Here is a 20,696-nt window from a genome sequence, read left to right on the forward strand (position 1 = left end):
TTTAAATTTTTTCAAGGAACGTCTTTTATAAGCATCAAAGTATAAGCATTTTTTTTCTCAGTTGTCCAAACACAGTAATAATAAGAAGAATTAGTTGTTACGTTTTTCTTTTATGTTTCATTATCTTTTATGAATGGAAATAAAAACAAATCTTCAAATACATTTTTAATTTTTAATCATTGATAACTATGGCTAATCATAGTCATACATAAGTTGTATGAATTGACGGATCAAAAACCAAGACTAAATATTTTATATTATATTAATTTTTTAAATGTATTGAATTCGCCCCGACAAAGTCACTATTTGAGAACCCAGATACCCAAATATCTACATTTAAAAAATATATAAATAAAAGGCTATTATACTTATTTATGTAGAATTAATAAGCGTCAGATATTCATGTCAATCGATAGAGTTCTCGGATCCTATGCTGATTGACGCCCGGATCCGAACCATCCTCTTATTTATCGTCTAACCAAGAAGGGCCATTTCTTTGAGTCGAGGGGGCTAGCTCGCGAACGGAGCGATCTGCTGGCCGCTCTTTCTCCTTTGTCGGTCATCCCTCCGCGTCCATCTCTGATTTTGAGATTGATTCGCGGTTTTTCTCTTTCTTCGATCGATCGAAGCTTGCCCTTGAATTAGATCCCTCGGGTTCGGTCTTGTGTCTACTTTCATGGTGGCGATGAACCCTGGCAATAAGGAGGGCGAGCCAAAACCTTGGGAGGATCGAGAGCACATTTACAGGGCATGGGGACTTCTTCTCTTCGGTGTTATTGGTGCCACCGCCACCACCGTCGCGGTAATCATCTCGCGCTCTTAGTTTTTTTTAATAATTGTTTCTCTGAGTGCTTCAGAGTTCTGCACCCATCCAACGCTTCGAATGATCCGCCTTTGGAAAATTGTTCTGACGCGGTTTGCATCGCTTCCTTGGCTTGGCTTTTGCAGGTTAGTCAGTTGCGCAGGACTGGCGATTGGTTCTACTCTCAGGTAAACCTAGTTCTTGGGTTTGTCCCATCGTTGTTGGCCGTCAATTTAAATTTATCAACTTTCCTCCTTTTGACCACCCGTTCGTGATGCCTTCTTCGACCAATTCAATTTTCACACGCTACGTTTCACGTTCATATTGGAATTCTCTTGTATGACTTTCGGAATATTTTCGTACTTTAGGAAGAATGTTAGAAAAAATTTTGAGAACCAGCTACCAACAACTTATTAAGCTTTAGTTTTACTAGTTTTCCGCTATAAGCTCTGAAATATTCAAATTTCTTTGACACACTTTATCATGGACATGACTTCTAGTATGTAAATTTTTTGACACTATGATGATGAGGTTTCGAATAAATACCTGTAATCATGCACATATTAGTTCAATGCTTCAATAGATAGCATAGATATTTCCGTTCTTTCGTGTCCTCAAAGAATTATTGTGGTTTTTTCCTTGTACCAGTTAAAAAAATCAGAGTCAAGTACTTCATGGAGGAATACAGCTAATAGTTCAAACCGTGGAGGTTATAGTGATGAATCTCGGAAAAGGTATAACCAGAGAATGCATGAGGAATCCGAGGAGGAACGTGCAAGAGTGGCAAGTTCATAATTTCATGCATTATCCAGTTTTAGGATCCAGTTCATTTCTTTTCATTCTTGAGGAATAATATCTAAGTACGTGATGTTAATACCTCTCGTTTCCAATAGGAATTTAACCTAATGATGTTTTTTTTTTGCCGTTACTAATTTCAATATAAGAAGGGGAGCTTTGGCGCAACGGTAAAGTTGTTGCTTTGTGACCTAAAGGTCACGGGTTTGAATCCTAGAAACAACCTCATCCTGGAAACAACCTCTTGCAAAAAACAAGGTAAGACTGCGTACAATAGATCCTTCTCTAGGACCCCGCATGGCTGGAGTTTCATGCAATTAGCAATTTATTGTGGGCCCTTACAACATACCTTAATTATGATTAATCTTCCCATGGAACATCATTTGTTTAATCCTACTGTATTGTTTAATTAATTGCAAGATTGTTTAAGTAATTAGTTCTTCGATCACAAGATTGGCACAACTAGAATCCATACGTGGGAATCAAACATATGTTGTCTCTACATCTATGGCCCAAAGTACAAGAGAAAATAGATAGAAACTATCATCTAGACATAGTTTATGATTATAGCAAGATGGTATTTACCTTCTAATAGTTGGAATTCTTTAGTTATATGTGCAACTAACTACTTTGTAGTTTTTCTATTTTAGAAAAAAAATGCTTGTTCGCATAATTTGATTTGTGATTGTACCTAAACATCAACTCTCTATTCTCCATCAAGCATTTCTTTCAGTTTTACAATTTTATCTTTGTTGATACTCTATTCTATCGATAAGATGCTGAGTTGACAACATTAAAGAGAAAACACTTTTAGCTTGGGACCTTTCTTCATAGCTCAAGCTTTTGGAATAAGTGCCATCAAATCAAACTCTGGTATCAATTGAGGTGGACTTGGTCCAAGTTGTTCCAACATCAATAGGTAAAAAAATAAAAGAAAAAAATTGAATTAGGTCAGTTCACGTGTTGGGCTTAACCGCTTCAGTTAGGCTAAGTCCAATCTGCCTGCTGGCGAAATGGAATGCTACTTAAAACGACAGTATAACATTGAACCTTTCTCTAGTGATTTGGAATTGTTGTGATAAGCAAATATCTTATTAAGATAAGAATTTCTCAAGGCTAAAGCTTGCACTTTTATTGTCATAATGTTGTTGGGCATGGACAAAATCCAAGGAAGTAGACTTCTGCCTAACTTATTTAGCAGAAAATTAGATGTTTTATTGGAGCAGGTAACGAGAAAAATTGTTAAACTATGAGGGAGGGATTGTAATTAGAATATTGTTTTTTCACAATGACAAGGTGATAACATGAGGTTAAAATTTCGTGGTTTTTGTTATTGGGTTTTATTTGCAACAACCTTTTGATAATATAATTATTCACTGATGATTGCATATTGTCGAATTAAGATAGGATGAACTTTCCCAACCACTGTGTCATTTGGTCTTTAGCATGGCTTTGTATATTTGCAAAATGATCATTATTTCTAGATTACCCACTATCTGTAATGTCTATGTCCTGCCATCAATGTCCCCGGGGCTATAGTACCACGGTAGAAGATTCAGGTTATCGCCCAAGCACCCGCAGTTCGATCCCCAGCTATGACATATTTGTAGGAATTTTTCCTCCAAATGGGATGCGCAGCCAAAGTATGTTGGGTTGCCCGCCGCGCGCGCTTCTCAATTTATCCTGGTGACCGGTGGGAAAATTCTGTGGGACTGGACCGATTACCCTAATATTAGTCAATGAGGTCAATTGGACTTGTCATTATGCCTTGCCATCAATACCGTGTGGGTGACAGATTCCACCTTTGCTACCTCCTGCCATCAATGATCTTGGTTGGTGGTGCATGAATGATTGTGCAACTTGTGACTCCAGTATTTTGTAATCTGTGCAGGAGCGAATCAGGCGCATGCAAAGAATATTTAATAGAGAGAGATATAAATATAAGAAGAGCTATGAGCGTTGGAGGGACAATGACCACGGTGCTTATCATAGTCCACAAGATGATTGGTATTACAGGACAAATACATATTACCAAGAACGAAGAACCAATTACGACTTCAGCCCAAGGCATGGTGGAAATTATTCAATGTCTCACCATTACAAAGTCTTAGGTCTTGACTGGTACTTTTGTTTTCTCTTTTCTTTTTGCCACTCATCAATGTGCAGATTTATCCTTGTGGTGTTTATTAGTTTTTGCTACATTGTTTATGCTAGTAAATTTTTAGACAACCAGGGCATTCTGCATCCGTTGGGAATCAACCCTAGGCCTATTGACAGCAACACCCTTGCATGAGCCAACTGTGCCAACCCTTTCATTATAGAGTATTGAGATGATTGGAAATTGCTATCTAATGGACATTGAAGAACAAAAATTTCCCCGTCACAAAATTTGACACAAATTAATGGGAAGACTAAATACCTTTGGTTGAAAAGTGAAAAACTAATGTTGTCATTTAACCTACTAAATATTTGAGTTAATATTTGTTACTTAAATCTATGTTTCTGGAGTCTAGTATTAATTCCTGACATGAGAATGAATATGGATGTCAGATTATTTTTCTTCAACTTTTTACAATTAAAAGATTGAGGTGTTATGTCAGAGTGTCAGGTCTCCAATGTGGGTAGATGAGGGCAAATAAGGAGTCCAGTAACATAGTTTCTGGTGTGCAAGCAGGAACAGTGTCAAAAATTGCATAGTTCTATTTGACCATTGTAGTTTTGGCACATTTGCTAGTGCGCACTGCAAACAGAAATTATAGCTTTTTGATCATGTCACTTTGTTTTTAATATTATGTGAAAGTCATTTGTGGATATATATATACACCCACCAAGATATCTTGAACCTGAAGGTGCTCCCTTGAGGTATTTCCAACTATTGACTTCAACACGGTCTAATCCTGCTGCATATTTTGGTTTGCATGAAAGAAAAGATTTTTCCATAATACCTATTTTCAGAATGGAGAAGCCAGGATAGCGATTATCTTGTAGGCCAGAGGGTTGAGGAGAAGGCCAGAAAAAATAACACGATTCTCTAGTTTTTTGAAAAAAGGAAATATTATTTAATAACTGAGAATTAATTCCCCAAACAGCTAAACACATGCTTATATAGACTCCAATCCTAAGACTAAAGAAAGGAAATAAATCCCAACTTATAGATCCCAATTACTAACTTGTAAAGGAAAGGAGTCCTAATCAAAAGGAAAAAGACCCACAATCCTAAAATCCTTAAATGGACTCAAAATACAAAAAATATAAAATATAGAAATTACCAAAAATACCAAAAAACATGAAATTACCAAAAAAAAAAATACTAAAAATCTTCGGATCCTCCTATATCAGTCACCCCCGGTTGAAAGAACTCGTCCTCAAGTTTAGAGTAGTTTCAGGTGGTAGCCCAAGAGGAAGATCATCTGATACTAAATCGGTAAAATCCACTAGTAGCTGTTGGACTTTGAGAATTCTCGTTGATTTGTCTGCGAGCACGACAATGTAGATGCTACTCTTGTCCTCGAATTTATCTGCATTAAGTACTTCATAATGGCATTGATTGAGCATAGCATACTGTTTATCCAGACAATCAAGAAAATGACCAAGTGTTGCAATCACCACTTCATTTTTGAACTCATGATGCCTTGTGTGGATGTATTGGATAATCTTTTTTCAGCTACCTCTTGTCCATCAACCAACTTCCCCTTGTACACTGGACCAAATCCACCTTGACCTAGCTTGTTCTCTGCAAAATTGTTTGTTGCAAAACTATGTCCAACTCAAATAAAGTAAGTCCAAATCCTTCTCTTCTATTTCTTCAACAACGACGCAATTGTTTCTCTCTATGCGTCTGCAAACACAACATATAATGCAAACTAGGAGAAAAATGGCCAGAGCAGAGACTACAATCATCACAACTAAATAACTCCGTCCATATGATTGATTTGATGTCCCATCTTGATCAGAATTGGAAAAGTTAAAAGCCCTCATCTGAATATACTATCTCTTGTCCTCGTCCAATATCGTTGTACAATATGAGATCAATAATATTTGTCGGTGCAGTTTGCACTAACGATCTAATTCAGGTTTTGATGAATGACAAGTGAGTTAAGTTAGGTGTGTTTGTGATTTGATTACTTTACCAAGTGTGCAGGAATGGATGGTCTAAAGGACCTGATACCAGGCAGAAATCCAGCTAGGTCCGTGGAATCGAATAGTTGGTGTGAAGACCAGATAGGTCAATGGACCGACTTGAGATGTGGCAGAAAGTCCGGTTGAGTCCGCGGGACCTAACAGTCAGCAGAAGTCTAGTTGGGTCTGCGGATCGGATAGTTGGCATGAAGACCTGGTGGGCCAAGAGACTAGTCAACCGACTGCAAGTTGGTATGTAAAAGGTAAGTCACTGGAGGAGAATGACTCGAGGACGTGTCCCAGTTGAGGGACAGTAGGCATTGGTCTAATTTAGGTCCATTTCGGATCCCTAAACCGAGACCTCGACTAGATCCTGGTCTCAAGGGAGATAGAGTCTAATTACTAATATTATTGTGCTAATACTTATCTTGCAGATTATTATTTGGTTTATTAGACTAACACGCTTTGTAGGGCAAGAAGAGCACAAAAAGCCTCGGGTGAACAGTATCTGAGGCGCATTCCAAGGGATGGAAGACTCCTTCATGGAAGGCGCCTTCAAGCACTGAAGGCGTCTTCAAGCACTGAAGGTGCCTTGACACTATTCAGAGAAGGCGCTTTCAGTGGATGGAAGGCGTCTTCAGCAGGGTAAAAGTTGACCTCTTCGGCGATAAGCACCAACAATTCTCAGGATCAAATTTTACACGGAGGCGCCTTCAGCCCTATGGAAGGCGCCTTCCACAGCTTATAAAAGAAATACTCGCCCAAAGCTTTCAACAGAACTGATATATGAGCTTCCATGCGATCCTTTGGGCTTTCGAGTGCTGCTTCTACGTCCTCCTGTTGTGTTACGAAGCTGCTGTGCTCGACAACCATTCCGAGGACTTCCGATCGAGGACGATAGACCGACATCGACAAACAAGCGTTCAAACTTCAATTCTTACTTGTCGGTAACAAAGCTATTTTATTATATTTATTCTGCATAAAGGAAAGTGTAGCTTGTTACATTTGTCTATTTCTTCTCTTTGTACTTGATTCCCTCTTCCGGAGGTACTAGAAGAGGTATTTTAGTGGATTACCCATCAATAGGTCCGCGGAACCTAGGTCTTGGAGTAGGAGTCGTCGAAAGTTCCGAACCAGGTAAAATCGAACGCGTACTTTCTTGCCTACTTTTCTACTTCGCTTTCTAAATTCTTTTTCCGTTGCATACTTCACCTTCAGTTTTAAAAAGTAAAAATAAGTTTTCAAAAATCACGTGATTCATCCCCCTTCTCATGTACGTCTCGATTCAACAATATCAACCATCCACATTATGCATCCGTTCTCACTTTCACTGATGTCAGAGCTTGCATAGGCTTTACAAGAGCCTTTCTTCATGCATGATTCCCTGCATTGGACTAGGCTCATCGATCTTATGTTTACCACAGATACTGATGTGTCTGGTAGCTTCCACCCAGAGAATAGAAGGAACTGTAGGATCGAAAAGAATTTAGATATCTCCAGAATGACATGATATTGTCCACTTTGGGTCTGAGCCCTCATGGTTTTGCTCTTGGGCTCTACCCAAAAGGCCTCATGCCAATGGAGATATCTTTTTCTTATAAACCCATTATCTTTTCCATGTGTTTTCAATATGGGACTATGTTTGCAATCTTGAAACCCCAACAATCCCCCCCTCAAACAAAGGACCATGGGCTTCCCACGTCCGATCCTCGACCCACCAGGTCTTCCTGCCCCTCGGTCTACCCGACCTACTTGGACTTCCTGCCCCTCGGTCTACCCGACCTACTAGGACTTCCTTGCCTAGCCGCAACTAGGACTTCCTGCCCCTCGGTCCACCCGACCTACTAGGACTTCCTTGCCTAGCCGCAACTAGGACTTCCTGGTCAACGGTTAAACCTTCTGGCAGTCCGGGCTCTGATACCAATTGTAGGATCGAAAAGAATTTAGATATCTCCAGAATGACATAATATTGTCCACTTTGGGCCTGAGCCCTCATGGTTTTGCTCTTGGGCTCTACCCAAAAGGCCTCATGCCAATGGAGATATCTTTTTCTTATAAACCCATGATCTTTTCCATGTGTTTTCAATATGGGACTATGTTTGCAACCTTGCAACCCCAACAGGAACGCATATGTCCCATTCCCACAATTCAATGGAGACATTCTCGAACAACCATTCGGATTCGAAGGATCGCAAGTCGATGTGTTATTTACAAGAAAGACGGCTAGACATCTACACATCTGTTGAGCATTGGGATCGCGGATGGCATTGGCACTGCAAACATCGTGTCGCACGAATTCTTTAGCGCGTACCAAGCAACATCCCACGGATGGTGTATCCATTGCGTTGGTAGCTTGGCGTGCTTGGGAAGCCAACAACTTACATATTCTCCATTTGGATCACATCTGTAGCCGTCAAACTGAGGATTATTGATTCTGTCCAACTCGCAACCATTGGGAAGAATCTAGGAGATGTACTACCAACCTAGAGCATCACTTTCAAGATCAATACCTAAGAGGGTGTCCCAAAAGTAATTCATGCCCCATCTCTAAAGGAGATGCAAAACTTTCACGAAGAAGATTGCTACCACCACACGAATCCAATCGTGTAACCATCCAGTGGCCCATAGCTCCCTCATTCTGGCGTCTACAATAGGATAGCTAGTTGCCTTGCCTCCACACTTTGAAATAACCTTCGTTGATCATTGCGTTCCTGAAAACAGAGTTCCTTTGGGTATTTTGTCGAACATCTCTCGTGCATCGTCCACCATGTCTAGCTTTGACGGCCCACTGATCATGGTGGCCCCACAAGACCACATCTGGTTGATCCATTCTGTCGAACACGCTGCGCAATGACCGGAGGCCGGAGGGAAAATCACGGGTGGCAGAGATGGAAGACAGCGACGAACTCTAGTGAGTCTATGGGGAAGAAAACAACGGCGTTAGTGCAAAGTAGGAGATCCCAGAGGAACTCCATCGTCAAATACGGGCGGTTGGATTCTATGCGGTCCAACTTAACTTGCACGGTCTCTAGGTCCATGGGTTGATGAACCAAGTCTCGATAGATTGCACTTTCTTGGCTCTCAACCAACAGTTGGAGATTGAACCATATTTGCCCGAACGAATGATCTCGAGGACCGCAAGCAACGGCTGTGATTCCGTGACCACATGCTTGCTCATGATCGACACTTCCTCGGCCTACATCTCCTCCACCCCGTTGTGGGAGACCGCCTTCCTCATCTTCCTCTGCTTCTCCATCTCCGGATCCTGTTCTTCCTTGCTTGACAACTCGAGCTCATCCTTTTTTGATGAGTTGGGTTTCTTTCCATAGCCATTGCGAAGCATGGACTCATCAAAATCAAACTCCGACTCTACATGGGCATTGAAGACAGACTCATCCGTCTTAGCGCGAAGAAGACAACTCTCGACTGAGTCACCACGTCCGGGCATACTATGAGAAATTCCGTGACCCGCAAGATCAATTCCAGCATCGTCTATGTTTGCGTTGTTATCTTCACGGGTAGCGGAGGTGGAGGGCTTGTGGCTAAGAGACCTCTAGGGTTCTTTATACGAAGCGGGCAAAAGGTTAAAGTTTGAGGAGGTCATAATTTGGATACGCAAAGCGTAGATTAACGATGAGAGAAGCAACATCTACATCTTCTTCGGAGTTGATGCTGGAAGAAACAATGCAGTCATGGAGGACCCCAGTAGCAAAGCGGTCGAAATCTCACCTTCCTTGCTTTCCCATTATGAAGGGGAATGTGTTTCGGTTCCTTGGCGCGGAGGAAGTAGGGTTTTTAATACCAAAGCTTAAGGATTTGGAAGGGAGAGGTTTCTTCATTGATGCCTAGTTACCTACCTCGTCAACCTTCGATGAACTTCCATAGCCAAAACCATATGTAGCTCGGTGATCATCATCACTTCGCAAAGGATCAAACACCTTCTTTCTAGCTCCCCAACTATCCACCTCGTCAGCTCTCGATTGCATGTCCAAATCTTTATCCCTATAAGGCGGACCCCTCCGTCCCTCATCAAAATCATTGTAACCGAAAGGAAGAAAGTGATTCTTCATCTTCTTTTTCATCTTCTCCCAATCTTTGATCTTGGTCTTACCCTGTCGGTCTCATGAGCGTCGCAAGTGCTCCCACTATACCGATGCTAGACCTCTGAGTTTGAAGACAACTAGCTTGACTTTCATTCGACCTGGAACTTGCATATAGTTGAAGATCCATTCCACTTTGTAAATCCAATCAACAAAATTCGTTGTTTGTGATGTACCCAAAAATTTGGATATATCAACTCAAAATTCGTGGTCTCCATGTCGATCCTCTCAACCAGGTACCTTACGATCTTCAAGATCTTGCGTCACCAGAGGTTAAATCTGCAACTTGCCTCTGTAAATCCTCAATTGTGAACTCAAGAATGCTACGATCACGATGTTCGGCTTCCTCCATCCGAACAGTGTTTGTCTTCCTTCATCGGAACCTGCCTGTTGTTGCGACTGCGACCTCGACCATGACGACCTTGTAGGATCGATGCACGCTAGAAAGGAGGGGGGAGGGGTGAATAACGCTCGTGACTTTCACGTTCGTTTTAAAATAATCAAGAGATAGACAACGGAATAAATGAGAAGACAAACACTTCGCAAACATACCAAGATTTACTTGTTCGGAGTCTGTGGCGACTCCTACTCCAAGACATGCACGTGAGAGTGCTTTCGATGGGCAATCACTAATCAATCGCAAAGTTTACAAATACAATCAGATTTAAGTACATGCAATTTGAAACGTAAATAATGCCCCTACTCCAAGGCATGCACATGAGAGTGCTTTCGATGGGCAAGCACTAATCAATCGCAAAGTTTACAAATACAATAAGATTTAAGTACATGCAATTTGAAACGTAAATAATACCAACGACTTGAAGAGACCAATCTTTAGTGCAGTTGTCGTCAGAGCAGCTTTCGGGTGTCGAGGAGACGTTTTCTGAGCAGTACAAAAAAACAAAAGCTATTTGGAAAGTTGTTCTGAAGTCATTGGTCGAAGGCTGCATTTATAGCCTGTTTCGGGCGCCTAGATCCCCTCTCGGGTGCCTGGAACGTGTTGACGTGGCATGCTCTCGTCAAAAGTCGATCGGTAAAATTATTCGCTTCCGGGCACCCAGATTGTGATGTAGGTCTGTCCAATTCTCGCGCTCCAGTTCAGCGAAGAGATGGATTTTGTGGTCTGAGCGCTTGGATCAGTTCCGGGCGCTGAACTCCAAGCGCTCGGACTTCCTCCTGGCACTCAGACCACCATGTTTTGCCAACTTCAATTTCCTACAAAAACAAGGTTAGTCCAAGCAAATAATATGCAAAGAACGACAAGATTTGACAGCCTTAGGATTGTCCGGTCCTGACTTTAAGTTTCGTTAAAACTCTAGGTTAGACCGACGCCTACTGTTCCCTCTTCGGGGAACGTGTCCTCACCTACTCTAAGAAGAAATTACCTTTTGTCAGGTCGGTCTTCTAGACCGTCTGAACTTCTGCTTAGCATCCGAGGCTTCAAGACTTCTCCGCTGGACGTCCGATACCAGACCCGTCTAGTCTTTCCCTTGGTGTCGTGACCCCAAGACTTTCATCTAGAATCCGTGATCCTAGGATTTCGCCTGACATCCTCGACCTACTAAGACTTCGCCTAGTCCTCCGGACTAGGACTTCGTTACCTAACCGCAGCTAGGACTTTCCACCTGCCTAATCGCAGTTAGGACTTTTTTTAGCTTAAGATCACTTAGGACTTTCCTACACATTTAGTTCAACTTGTTAGATCATAATACAGCTTAACTTTGAACCCCTTTGCCATTATCAAAAGGTCTATTGTCTGGTGCTGCTTGCACCAACAGACCTTCCATTGGACCTGATGGGCTCTGATACCAACTGACGTTGGGGAATAAAGCAAAGAATAATCAAAGTAATGTGGATACAAATGATCTATGTCTATAAGATGCATCTGACCCTCGGGGAATGGTGTCGCAGTAGGGTGCCTTTTCAGTTTCCATGCATCTAAGGATTAAGTTCTAGCTTTGGCGAATTAATCGATGGATTTTTCTTAATAGGCGGTCGACCTAAGAATGCTGGGCTAATGGGCCGTCCATTGCAAGCATTTCCGATTTATCCTAGTAACCGGTGGGAGATTTTCGTGGGGTCGGTCACTCTCATTATTAGTTGGCGTAAGCTGGATAGCTAGTGCCAATTAAAAAAAATTGATGCATATGGAATTCACTATAATTGAATGATTTTGTAATTTGTCAAGTCTGTCTATTTGTTGAGAGTTTCTTACCACTTTTCCTAAGTTTGTCTACTACTTGTTTCACAAATTTGACTCTGAAAACTAATCCTGTATTTGTTAGTTCTTGCTATAAATTTAACAATTTGTTCATACAAATGATTCAATGTGTCATGTTTCTTTTTATAGGTCGAGGCCAGCGCCTTTTTCTGACGCTGAGATAAAGGTACATTATAATCTCGTATTTGTAAGGTGTTTCTCCTACTTTCATCTATCTATATGCTTGAATTAAGTTATGTTCGAGAACTGGGAAAGAAGCACTGGACCTTTTGAGTTAGGAAATGTATTTTTTTCAGCATTCATATAGATACCATCGTGAATATCTCTCTGCAATTGATTTCTAAACAATTGATCATGAATTCATGACTCCTCGAAGTGTCTTATGTAGGCAAATATATGGATTTCATGCTTGATGGAGAGATGTATCATTACTGACAAATAATTGTTTATCTTTATGGTGTCATTACTGGAATAAGTATTTCTGTATTTGATTATAAAAATAAACTTGAAATATCAATTTCCATGGAATTGTGGTTTCCTGTTCATCCTTCTTTGATATTTCTAGCATAATTATTCCCTCTATTTCATTTTCCAAAAAGTACATAATATTCATTTAATTTTCCAAAGAATATTTATTATGAACAAGCAAATTAGGCAAGGGGAACCAGGCTAGAGGGGTGAGTTGAATAAGCCGGTTGGGAGTAGGGCTGTAAACAAGCCGAGCCGAGCCGAGCTTTGGGGTGTTCAAGCTTGTTTGATAAGATAACCGAGCCGAGCCGAGCTTAAAATGAACCAAGCTTTTGAAATGAGTGTTCAAGCTTGGCTTGGTTTATTTTTTATGAGCTTGAGCTTGTTTGAAGCTTGGCTTGAGCTTGGTTCGTTTATATGTTATCAAGCTCTCAATTCAAGCTTGGCTTGAGCTTGGTTCGAGCTTGGCTTGAGCTTGGTTTGAGCTTGGTTCGTTTAGATGTTATCAAGCTCTCAATTCAAGCTTGGCTTGAACTTGGTTCGAGCTTGGCTTGAGCTTGGTTTGAGCTTGGTTCGTTTAGATGTTATCAAGCTCTCAATTCAAGCTTGCTTGATTGTTTGAAACTTTTAATTGTTTGATTGGTTATTAAGATTGATAATTTAAATTTATTTATTTTATTTTATTATTTATTTATCATATTGAAAAGAATTTTATTAATAAATATTATTCGTGAACATTGTTCACGAACGTTGTTCACGAACATTGTTCACGAACGTTGTTCACGAACGTTAACGAGCTGAACACATATGTGTTCAAGCTTGTTTGTTTAGCTTAACGAGTTGTTCAAGCTTGTTTGTTTAATTAATCTAATGTATATTGAATGAACATAAACAAGCTCTTACCAAGCCGAACACCAAGCTTGTTCACGAACGCTTGGTTCATTTACAGCCCTAGTTGGGAGGGTTGGGTTGCACATGTCAGGCGAGGATCTGGGTTGGCTAAAGGATCACGTTAGCCAAGCAGAACGAACAGTTGTATATTGTTAAAGCTGGGGTCCGACCTCTCCTCCTTTGAGCAACTAACCTATTCTATGACTATTGAGCACTTTACTAATTACCATGGAATGTATATATAATTCTTTTTTTTTTTTTTTTATGGAGAAAAATCTTTTGTTTAGTGCAGTGTTGTTTGTGTCAATTTAACTGAAGCTGCTCCAGTATATCCCTGTGGGTTTCTTTCAAAAATTAATATGATTTGATTTAAACTATTTTATTCAAGTATTTTTATATTTTCTGTATTTATTGCAGTCGGCTTTCAGAGCTAAAGCTTTGGAGTACCATCCTGATCAAAATCAAGATAATAAAGGTAAATTTTTGTTTGTGCTCGTTAGTGTTCGTCATCATTCTCATGTCTCATGTTTGAAAAAATTAATGGATAAATCCTTTCCATCTAATGTTGAGTGCAGAAACTGCAGAGGCAAAGTTCAAAGAAATAATGGCATCCTATGAAGCAATAAAGGAGGAGAGGAAAAATTGAAATACGTGTCAATGCCAACCATTGTTGTAAAATCCGGAGAATTGTTAGGAGAACATTATTTTTTTTTTAAAAAAAAAGTCTATATAAGAAATAATGTTTATGGATTTTAAAAGCAACGGTCAGGTCCTATCATCTCTTGTTGCATTGGGACAATCCAACCATTTTTTTTTATTTTTTGTGAGAAGTGTGTTAAACTTAAGGAACGCTTTAACAAAAGTATAACTTACATGGATGATTCCTGTTATTTCTGTGGGAAATGTTATGATAATGTCATTATAGTGTTAAGCTTGAATTTGCTCTAAGATGGAGCTAAGTATCTAGTGATCTCATCTGAATCCATTCCAGTTTGTGAATACCCGGCATCGGTTTAACCTTTATTAATCGAAGTCTTTGGGTCAAAGTCAGTATGTTACGGACAAGATTGGACAGTGATTAATCGGTAAACACAGGCTCGAGCAAACGTCTTAGTTGAGTTGAGGCCAATATATGTGAGGTAGAACATGAAGAAAATGAGAAAGCTACTTACCGTTACTACCGGGGCAGCATCGACTCTTTGAAACTAATTCAGATCCTCTATCTCCATTTCTTTCTGTCCTCGTGTCACATTGTCGATCGGACAGATCAGATTAAATCTCAAGACATCATGACATCTTTAAAATATGTGTAGTATCCTCGTGATGTGTAAAACATTCTTGAGATTTAATCTGATCCGTCCGATCGACAATGAAACACGGAGACAAAGAAAAATAGAGACAGAAAATCTGAACTACTTTGAAATCATACCCGTTTGCAATTACACATAATAGCATCATCAAAGGCTAATTGTGCGGTTGAACCTAGACTTGGTCAACGAGAAGAATATGTCTTTTCCGTCGCCAAAGTTCCTACGGTCAACCTAACCAAAAAAGGAAAATCCCCACGTTCAACGTTTCATCGCCAATAACATAGAGTGGCCCCCTCCCCACCATTCTCCTTCGCTTAGCGGTCCGCCTCCCTCGCCCAATGACGTTCCTACCGGTCTCCGGCAGGGACGGCCGCAAGCTCCGTCGCTCCTACCGCTCTCCGCTACTCTGCAAGCACAGCAACGACGGGGATAGAGATGGCGGCGCCTCATTCCCCGGCGCCGTCTTCAACCTTTCCACCACCATCGTGGGGGCAGGCATCATGGCCATCCCTGTCGCCGTCAAGGTCCTGGGCCTGCTCCCGGGCCTCGCCATCATCCCTCTCGCTGCTTTTATCACCCACGCCTCCATCGACATGATCCTCCGCGCCGGTCGCCCACCTGCCACTTTCGACAAGCCCGCAAACACCGTGCCCCCTTCCTATGCCGCTATTGTCAGCGACGCTCTCGGCGCTCCCGGCGGCACCCTCCTCCAGTCCTGCATCATCCTCAACAACCTCGGCATGCTCGTCGTCTACATGATCATCATTGGCAAATACCCCATCTCTCAGATCATCTAATCATATTTAGAAAGTCTTCGAATTTATAATTCGTCGGTTGATATGCTGAGCAGGGGACGTGCTCTCCGGCACGTCGGTCCGCGGATCGGACCATCACACAGGCGTCCTCGAGAGATGGTTCGGTCAGCAATGGTGGACGGAACGCGCCTTCCTCCTCCTCACCACCACCATCTTCGTCTTTGCCCCCTTAATCTCCCTAAAGCGCGTCGGTGAGGGCATCAATCAATCACTGTGCACGCCGCCTCCTCTCTGTTTCAATCTGTTTCTAATATAAAGATTCCTCCCACGCGCGTGTAGATTCGCTACGGTACACGTCGGCTCTCTCGGTGGCTTTGGCGGTGGTATTCGTGGTAGTCATGGCCGGAATCGCCATTGCAAAGATGGCGAAGGGCAGTATTGGGATGCCGCGCCTCCTCCCACAAGTATCCGACCTCGCCAGCTTCTGGAAGCTCTTCACCACCGTCCCTATTCTCGTCACAGCCTACATTTGCCACTTCAACGGTAAGGCGCTTTATATCGCATATTTAATTATTTATCAATCAAAATAAGACCTTTGGTGTGCAAGTGGCCCAATATATTGATCGACTACTCGCAGTGCATCCCATCGAGAACGAGCTCAAGGAGCCTGGTCAGATGAGGAGCATCGTGCAGGTCTCCCTGGTGCTCTGCTCGATCGTGTACGTGGCAACCGGCCTCTTCGGGTTCCTCCTTTTCGGGGAGGCGACGATGGACGACGTGCTGGCAAATTTCGACGCCGACCTGGGATTCGGCACCGCCATCAATGATGTGGTGAGGCTCAGCTACGCCTCCCACCTGATGCTGGTGTTCCCCATCGTGTTCTACTCCCTCCGGCTCAACCTGGATGGCCTCCTCTTCCCACGGGCGGCCGTGCCCATCGCCTACGACGACGGCAGGTTCGCCTTCATCACGTACGGATTCATGCTGTTGGTATTCATGGGCGCTAATTTGGTGCCCAGCATCTGGGTCGCGTTCCAGTTCACGGGCGCCACCGCCTCGGTCGCCGTCGGGTTCGTCTTCCCGGCGTTGATCGCGCTGAGGTACATAACAAATTATAGATCTGAAACTTTGCATTGCGCAGCGATAGGAGTACTGATCTCGTGGATTGATTGATGGCTTTAATTTCGACCGGTGGCAGGGACGTGCATGGTGTGGCGACGAGGAAGGACCGAGCGCTGGCTTGGGCGATGATTCTGTTGGCGATGTTCTCTAGCAGTGCGGCCATCTACAGCAACATCTGCGACATGTTCATCGACAGCAGCTCCACACGATGATAATGAAAAAGAATAATATTTTGTTTTTAGAGTGACCGTCGTGTATGAGTGGGGTGCTAACACCTTGTAGAAGTAAATTTGTTTGCAAAAATTGCCAAACAGCAAGATAGAAGAAAAAGGAAATATATGTGTGCTAAAACAGAGAGCAATCAAGGAAACTGCAGGTAAGGGCCTATATATTATACTAGAGAGATTGACAGAGCAGAATAATGATTCGTAAGTAAATTGAAGTAATGTATTGCTCAGCCTTCTAATACTACTTTGACGTCACCAAGTATCTGAAATTGAGTAAATAAATATATAATGAAATTAATTGTAGCGCACGCATCAGATGAGAGCGAATTAATAGTCCATCTATTGCAAAGAATAATATACAAAATTTTTACTCCGTATATTAACACTGTAGATATCGTAAATTAGAAGAGGGGAAGCCATTGCAGGGGGCGGATGTCGTACGTCCAGTTGCGTAGGCAGCCGGAAGGGTCGTCAGCGACCTGCCGAGGTTGGATTGGCAGGCCTCGTCGTCGGGATCGGAGAGCACCGAAGGAGAGATGAGCAGGAGTGGGAAAAGAAGCAGCGACAAGATTGAACTCATCACATACGGAATGAGCTATTAAATATTGAAATTAGATTAACGAAAAACTAATTGTGTTTGAATTACTGAAATAATATACTGATAATTAATTAGTGAACCGCGTGTCTCCATCCGTTTTAAGCAACACTTTGATACAATATGAATTCTATATTTAAGAATCACGCATAAATTATTGGTTATAATTGTCTTTTATCATTGCTATTTAATAGGTCAATGTAAAATTAAATTACGAAAAATATTTATGGTGTACAATTATAAAAAAAACACTCATATATATGTTGACAAAAATTACACGTAAGAAATAAAACAAGGAGGAAAGTGTAGCCATGTAGATATTTATTATCTTATTATATTTTTAACTTGCCATTATTTCGTATGACTAGTTTGAAGGGGTTTTGATTTTGATTTTTTTTATTTTTTGAGTTTTTGAAGTTTTTTTTCTCTCAATAATAATAATAATAATAATAATAATAATAATAATAATTTAAAGAAATTTGGATTAGTATATGATCCTATCTGAGTGTGAGTAGACGGACGTTGGGAAGATGACGCTTATGTTGACTGGATGTCGACTGAAGGTGATGCGGACCTCGAACGAGCTAAGCCTGCAACCATAGAGTCGTTAGTGCCGAACCGAAGAGGAGTTCTCCGGCGATGGCCCTCCGACGCTCAAGTCAGCTACCGGTGGCAAGCAAATGAAGTAGAGAAGAAAGGAGCAACAGCAAGACTGTAGCTACAATGATGAAAATCATATCTCTGATGAAGCTTTGGGGCTTCTTATATAGAGCCCCTAATAGACGCGTGCACGCTTCCCGAAGCATGCACACTTCCTAAAGCATACCTGGAAAGGTCATGTCAGAAAAGCGTGTCTAACGCCATACCTTAATAGCCCGAACATATCCCTGACGTGACAGTGGAAGCTTCCACCGTACGATCATCTGTCTAACCACGTCGTCGACCATGTCGCCTATCGATAACACTAATCCCTATGAAGATATTGCCAACTGCTCCTTTGTCTGATATTGGGCCGAGCGGGAGAACCGCTCGGCCAGTCTGTCGTCCGGGTGATGCAACAGCCGGGCCGAGGCTCCCGAACGGGAGAGCCGTTCGGCCAGTCTGTCGTTCGAGTGATGCAACAGCCGGGCCATGCGTCCGCTCGGCCAATGCTCTGTTGGTTGGCTCCCCCCATCGGGCGAGGGAACCCTGTCTACTAGGTCGAGGCTGCATCCACTGTTTACCCGAGCGAGGTGGCCACTCGGCCTTCGTGCCTCCCTGGTTGAGCTTCATGAGCGTCGGAAGCTCGGTGTCTGACCGAGCTGTCGAAGTGTCAGACCGTCTACTCTTTCTACTGACCACGGAGGTAATTCGCCTGATCGGGGCACCCGCCTAATGTTGACCACTTTGACCTCCTACCGGTCGGGCCCTACCTTACCACCGGATCAATATATATATTTAACTCGAGATTAGGCTTATTAATGATTTGGTCTCCACGTAGGACGAGCACGTACAAATAGATTTGACCACGGTTCGGAGTTGACGATTCGATAGTTTAAAATCATCAATTCGACGGTTTCTAATAAGTCGACCCTTAACCTTAATCGCCCAAGATGATTATGATTCACGGTTCGGAACCGTCGGTTCATGATTTTGCTCACGATTCAAGATTATTATATTTAAAAAAATTAAATTTAAAATTTATTAATAAAAAAAGTTTACATTTATTTAATTGCTTGTATATCCCTTTAGGGTAAAGGGAATCAAAGTCCACGTAGTTATTTTACATTTTTATTCTTTTACATTAGAATGTGGCATGTTATTCACTTCCATTTCTCGTTCCCCCTTGTATTCGTTCATTCGGTATCAAAATCTTCGACTTTGTCATCTAAAGCTATATTCTCCTTGGATTCTTTTCTTGGCTCTAGTCCAGTGGCGAATCAAGATAAAAAAGGAAGAGGGTGCTCCAAGAAGAGAGCTGGAGCTTGTCTTCCTTCTCGTTGTCCCTCGGACTGCAGCATACTGGTGGAATTTTCCGAGAGCAAGGGGGTGCTCAAGCACACTCCCGCTCCCCCCTAGATCCGTCACTGCTCTAGTCCAATAGTTGAGTAATACTTGAGCTCTCAATGAGTCAGGAGACAAAGTTGGACATCGTTCATCCAATATGTTGTCGTCGGTACTGAACGTCTACTCCACAGCAACAATTGACACTTGACGACTAAAATTTTTTTGGCAATCACAGAGAGAACGGAAAAGCTTTAGCCTTCTATAATCACCACTTTAGGATATTAAAATTTTTACTATTTGCTTCACTAAAATAAAAAAAAAAATCATAAAATAATTCTCAAGTTTTGGTGTGACACTTGAGGATTTTCATGGATGTTTCGTCTGTTCTTTTAATAAAAATTATGCTTTTGTAAGTTTTAAATTATTACTAGTAGTTTGTTGTATTATAGAAATATTAGGTTGTATTCTATATTTTATATAATATTGATTTTAAATATCATATAAATAAATTTTAATATTATATATATTATTAATTGGATTAGAAGAAAATATTTAATTATAATTAACATATCATAATATAAATTAACATTTCTTATAAAACTTCTAATTTAAATCTAGGATCTAAATCAAGTACAATCAAATAAATTTCAAGAATAACATAAAAATATTTTTCTTATTTAGTTGTCATAGCTAATATGCAAGAATATAAAAATTTATTATTAATATATTCATTTAAAACTAATACTATATCGAAAATTTTTCTAAAATTAAATGAGCAGTGAGATAATAAATTGGAAAGTTGTTCGATTACATAGTATTTGTTTTGTAATCCGATTAGAAAACTTCACTACCTTTTGTAATCCAGATTACATTATATTACAAGTTTAAAATTAAACCAAACAAAATAATCAACCTTGTAATATAATCCTGATTACATTACAAGGCAGATTACATCCTACCAAACGTAGCCTAGAAGTAATTGCATCGGTACTTCATTGTGTTTCAGGTGTCAGAATTAGAAGGTGCTTTTATCATCGATGGATTGAATGTTGGAGTCTTCGTGCGGATTCACTATTTCCTTTCCCCTCTGAGATCAAGATGATGAACCGCCACCATCTCCTTCCATTGTAGTTAAAAATTGGAAACGAAAATGCATATAAATACAGATTTGGAGTTGAAAACGTGCAGAGAATGCGAAATTGAAAATAAGAGTAGAGAATATGTGTGTGAAAATGATGAAATAAACTCTTTATTTTTAGAGTTTGGATAGTAACGAATACTAAATCATAGTTATTGATTAAAAAA

At 41.1% G+C, this 20,696-nt stretch overlaps 2 protein-coding genes across 2 annotated transcripts; both read left to right on the forward strand.

Moving 5' to 3' along the window:
- The first annotated feature begins 500 nt into the window (after positions 1-500).
- On the forward strand, positions 501-14,299 carry LOC122034219. Its single transcript, XM_042593367.1, has 7 exons — positions 501-802; positions 949-990; positions 1,451-1,585; positions 3,489-3,718; positions 12,167-12,203; positions 13,814-13,871; positions 13,972-14,299. The coding sequence occupies exons 1-7, from the start codon at positions 677-679 to the stop codon at positions 14,040-14,042; spliced, it is 699 nt and encodes a 232-aa protein (XP_042449301.1). The 5' UTR covers positions 501-676; the 3' UTR covers positions 14,043-14,299.
- A 745-nt stretch (positions 14,300-15,044) lies between these two features.
- On the forward strand, positions 15,045-16,893 carry LOC122034995 (amino acid transporter AVT6B-like). The gene is made up of 5 exons (XM_042594356.1): positions 15,045-15,474; positions 15,557-15,712; positions 15,801-16,004; positions 16,099-16,561; positions 16,660-16,893. The coding sequence occupies exons 1-5, from the start codon at positions 15,045-15,047 to the stop codon at positions 16,793-16,795; spliced, it is 1,389 nt and encodes a 462-aa protein (XP_042450290.1). The 3' UTR covers positions 16,796-16,893.
- The last annotated feature ends 3,803 nt before the right edge of the window (positions 16,894-20,696 follow it).

The sequence above is a fragment of the Zingiber officinale genome, chromosome 11B (assembly GCF_018446385.1).
Source record: "Zingiber officinale cultivar Zhangliang chromosome 11B, Zo_v1.1, whole genome shotgun sequence".
Lineage (NCBI taxonomy): Eukaryota > Viridiplantae > Streptophyta > Magnoliopsida > Zingiberales > Zingiberaceae > Zingiber > Zingiber officinale.

Bases quoted from the DNA above. Each gene is read 5' to 3' on its own strand.
- LOC122034995 (XM_042594356.1), top strand. From the start codon at position 15,045: ATGACGTTCCTACCGGTCTCCGGCAGGGACGGCCGCAAGCTCCGTCGC. The intron at 15,713-15,800 runs GTGAGGGCATCA...ACGCGCGTGTAG, and splicing joins AATCTCCCTAAAGCGCGTCG to ATTCGCTACGGTACACGTCG. The intron at 16,005-16,098 runs GTAAGGCGCTTT...GACTACTCGCAG, and splicing joins CTACATTTGCCACTTCAACG to TGCATCCCATCGAGAACGAG.
- LOC122034219 (XM_042593367.1), top strand. From the start codon at position 677: ATGGTGGCGATGAACCCTGGCAATAAGGAGGGCGAGCCAAAACCTTGG. The intron at 12,204-13,813 runs GTACATTATAAT...TATTTATTGCAG, and splicing joins TTTCTGACGCTGAGATAAAG to TCGGCTTTCAGAGCTAAAGC. The intron at 13,872-13,971 runs GTAAATTTTTGT...TGTTGAGTGCAG, and splicing joins TCAAAATCAAGATAATAAAG to AAACTGCAGAGGCAAAGTTC.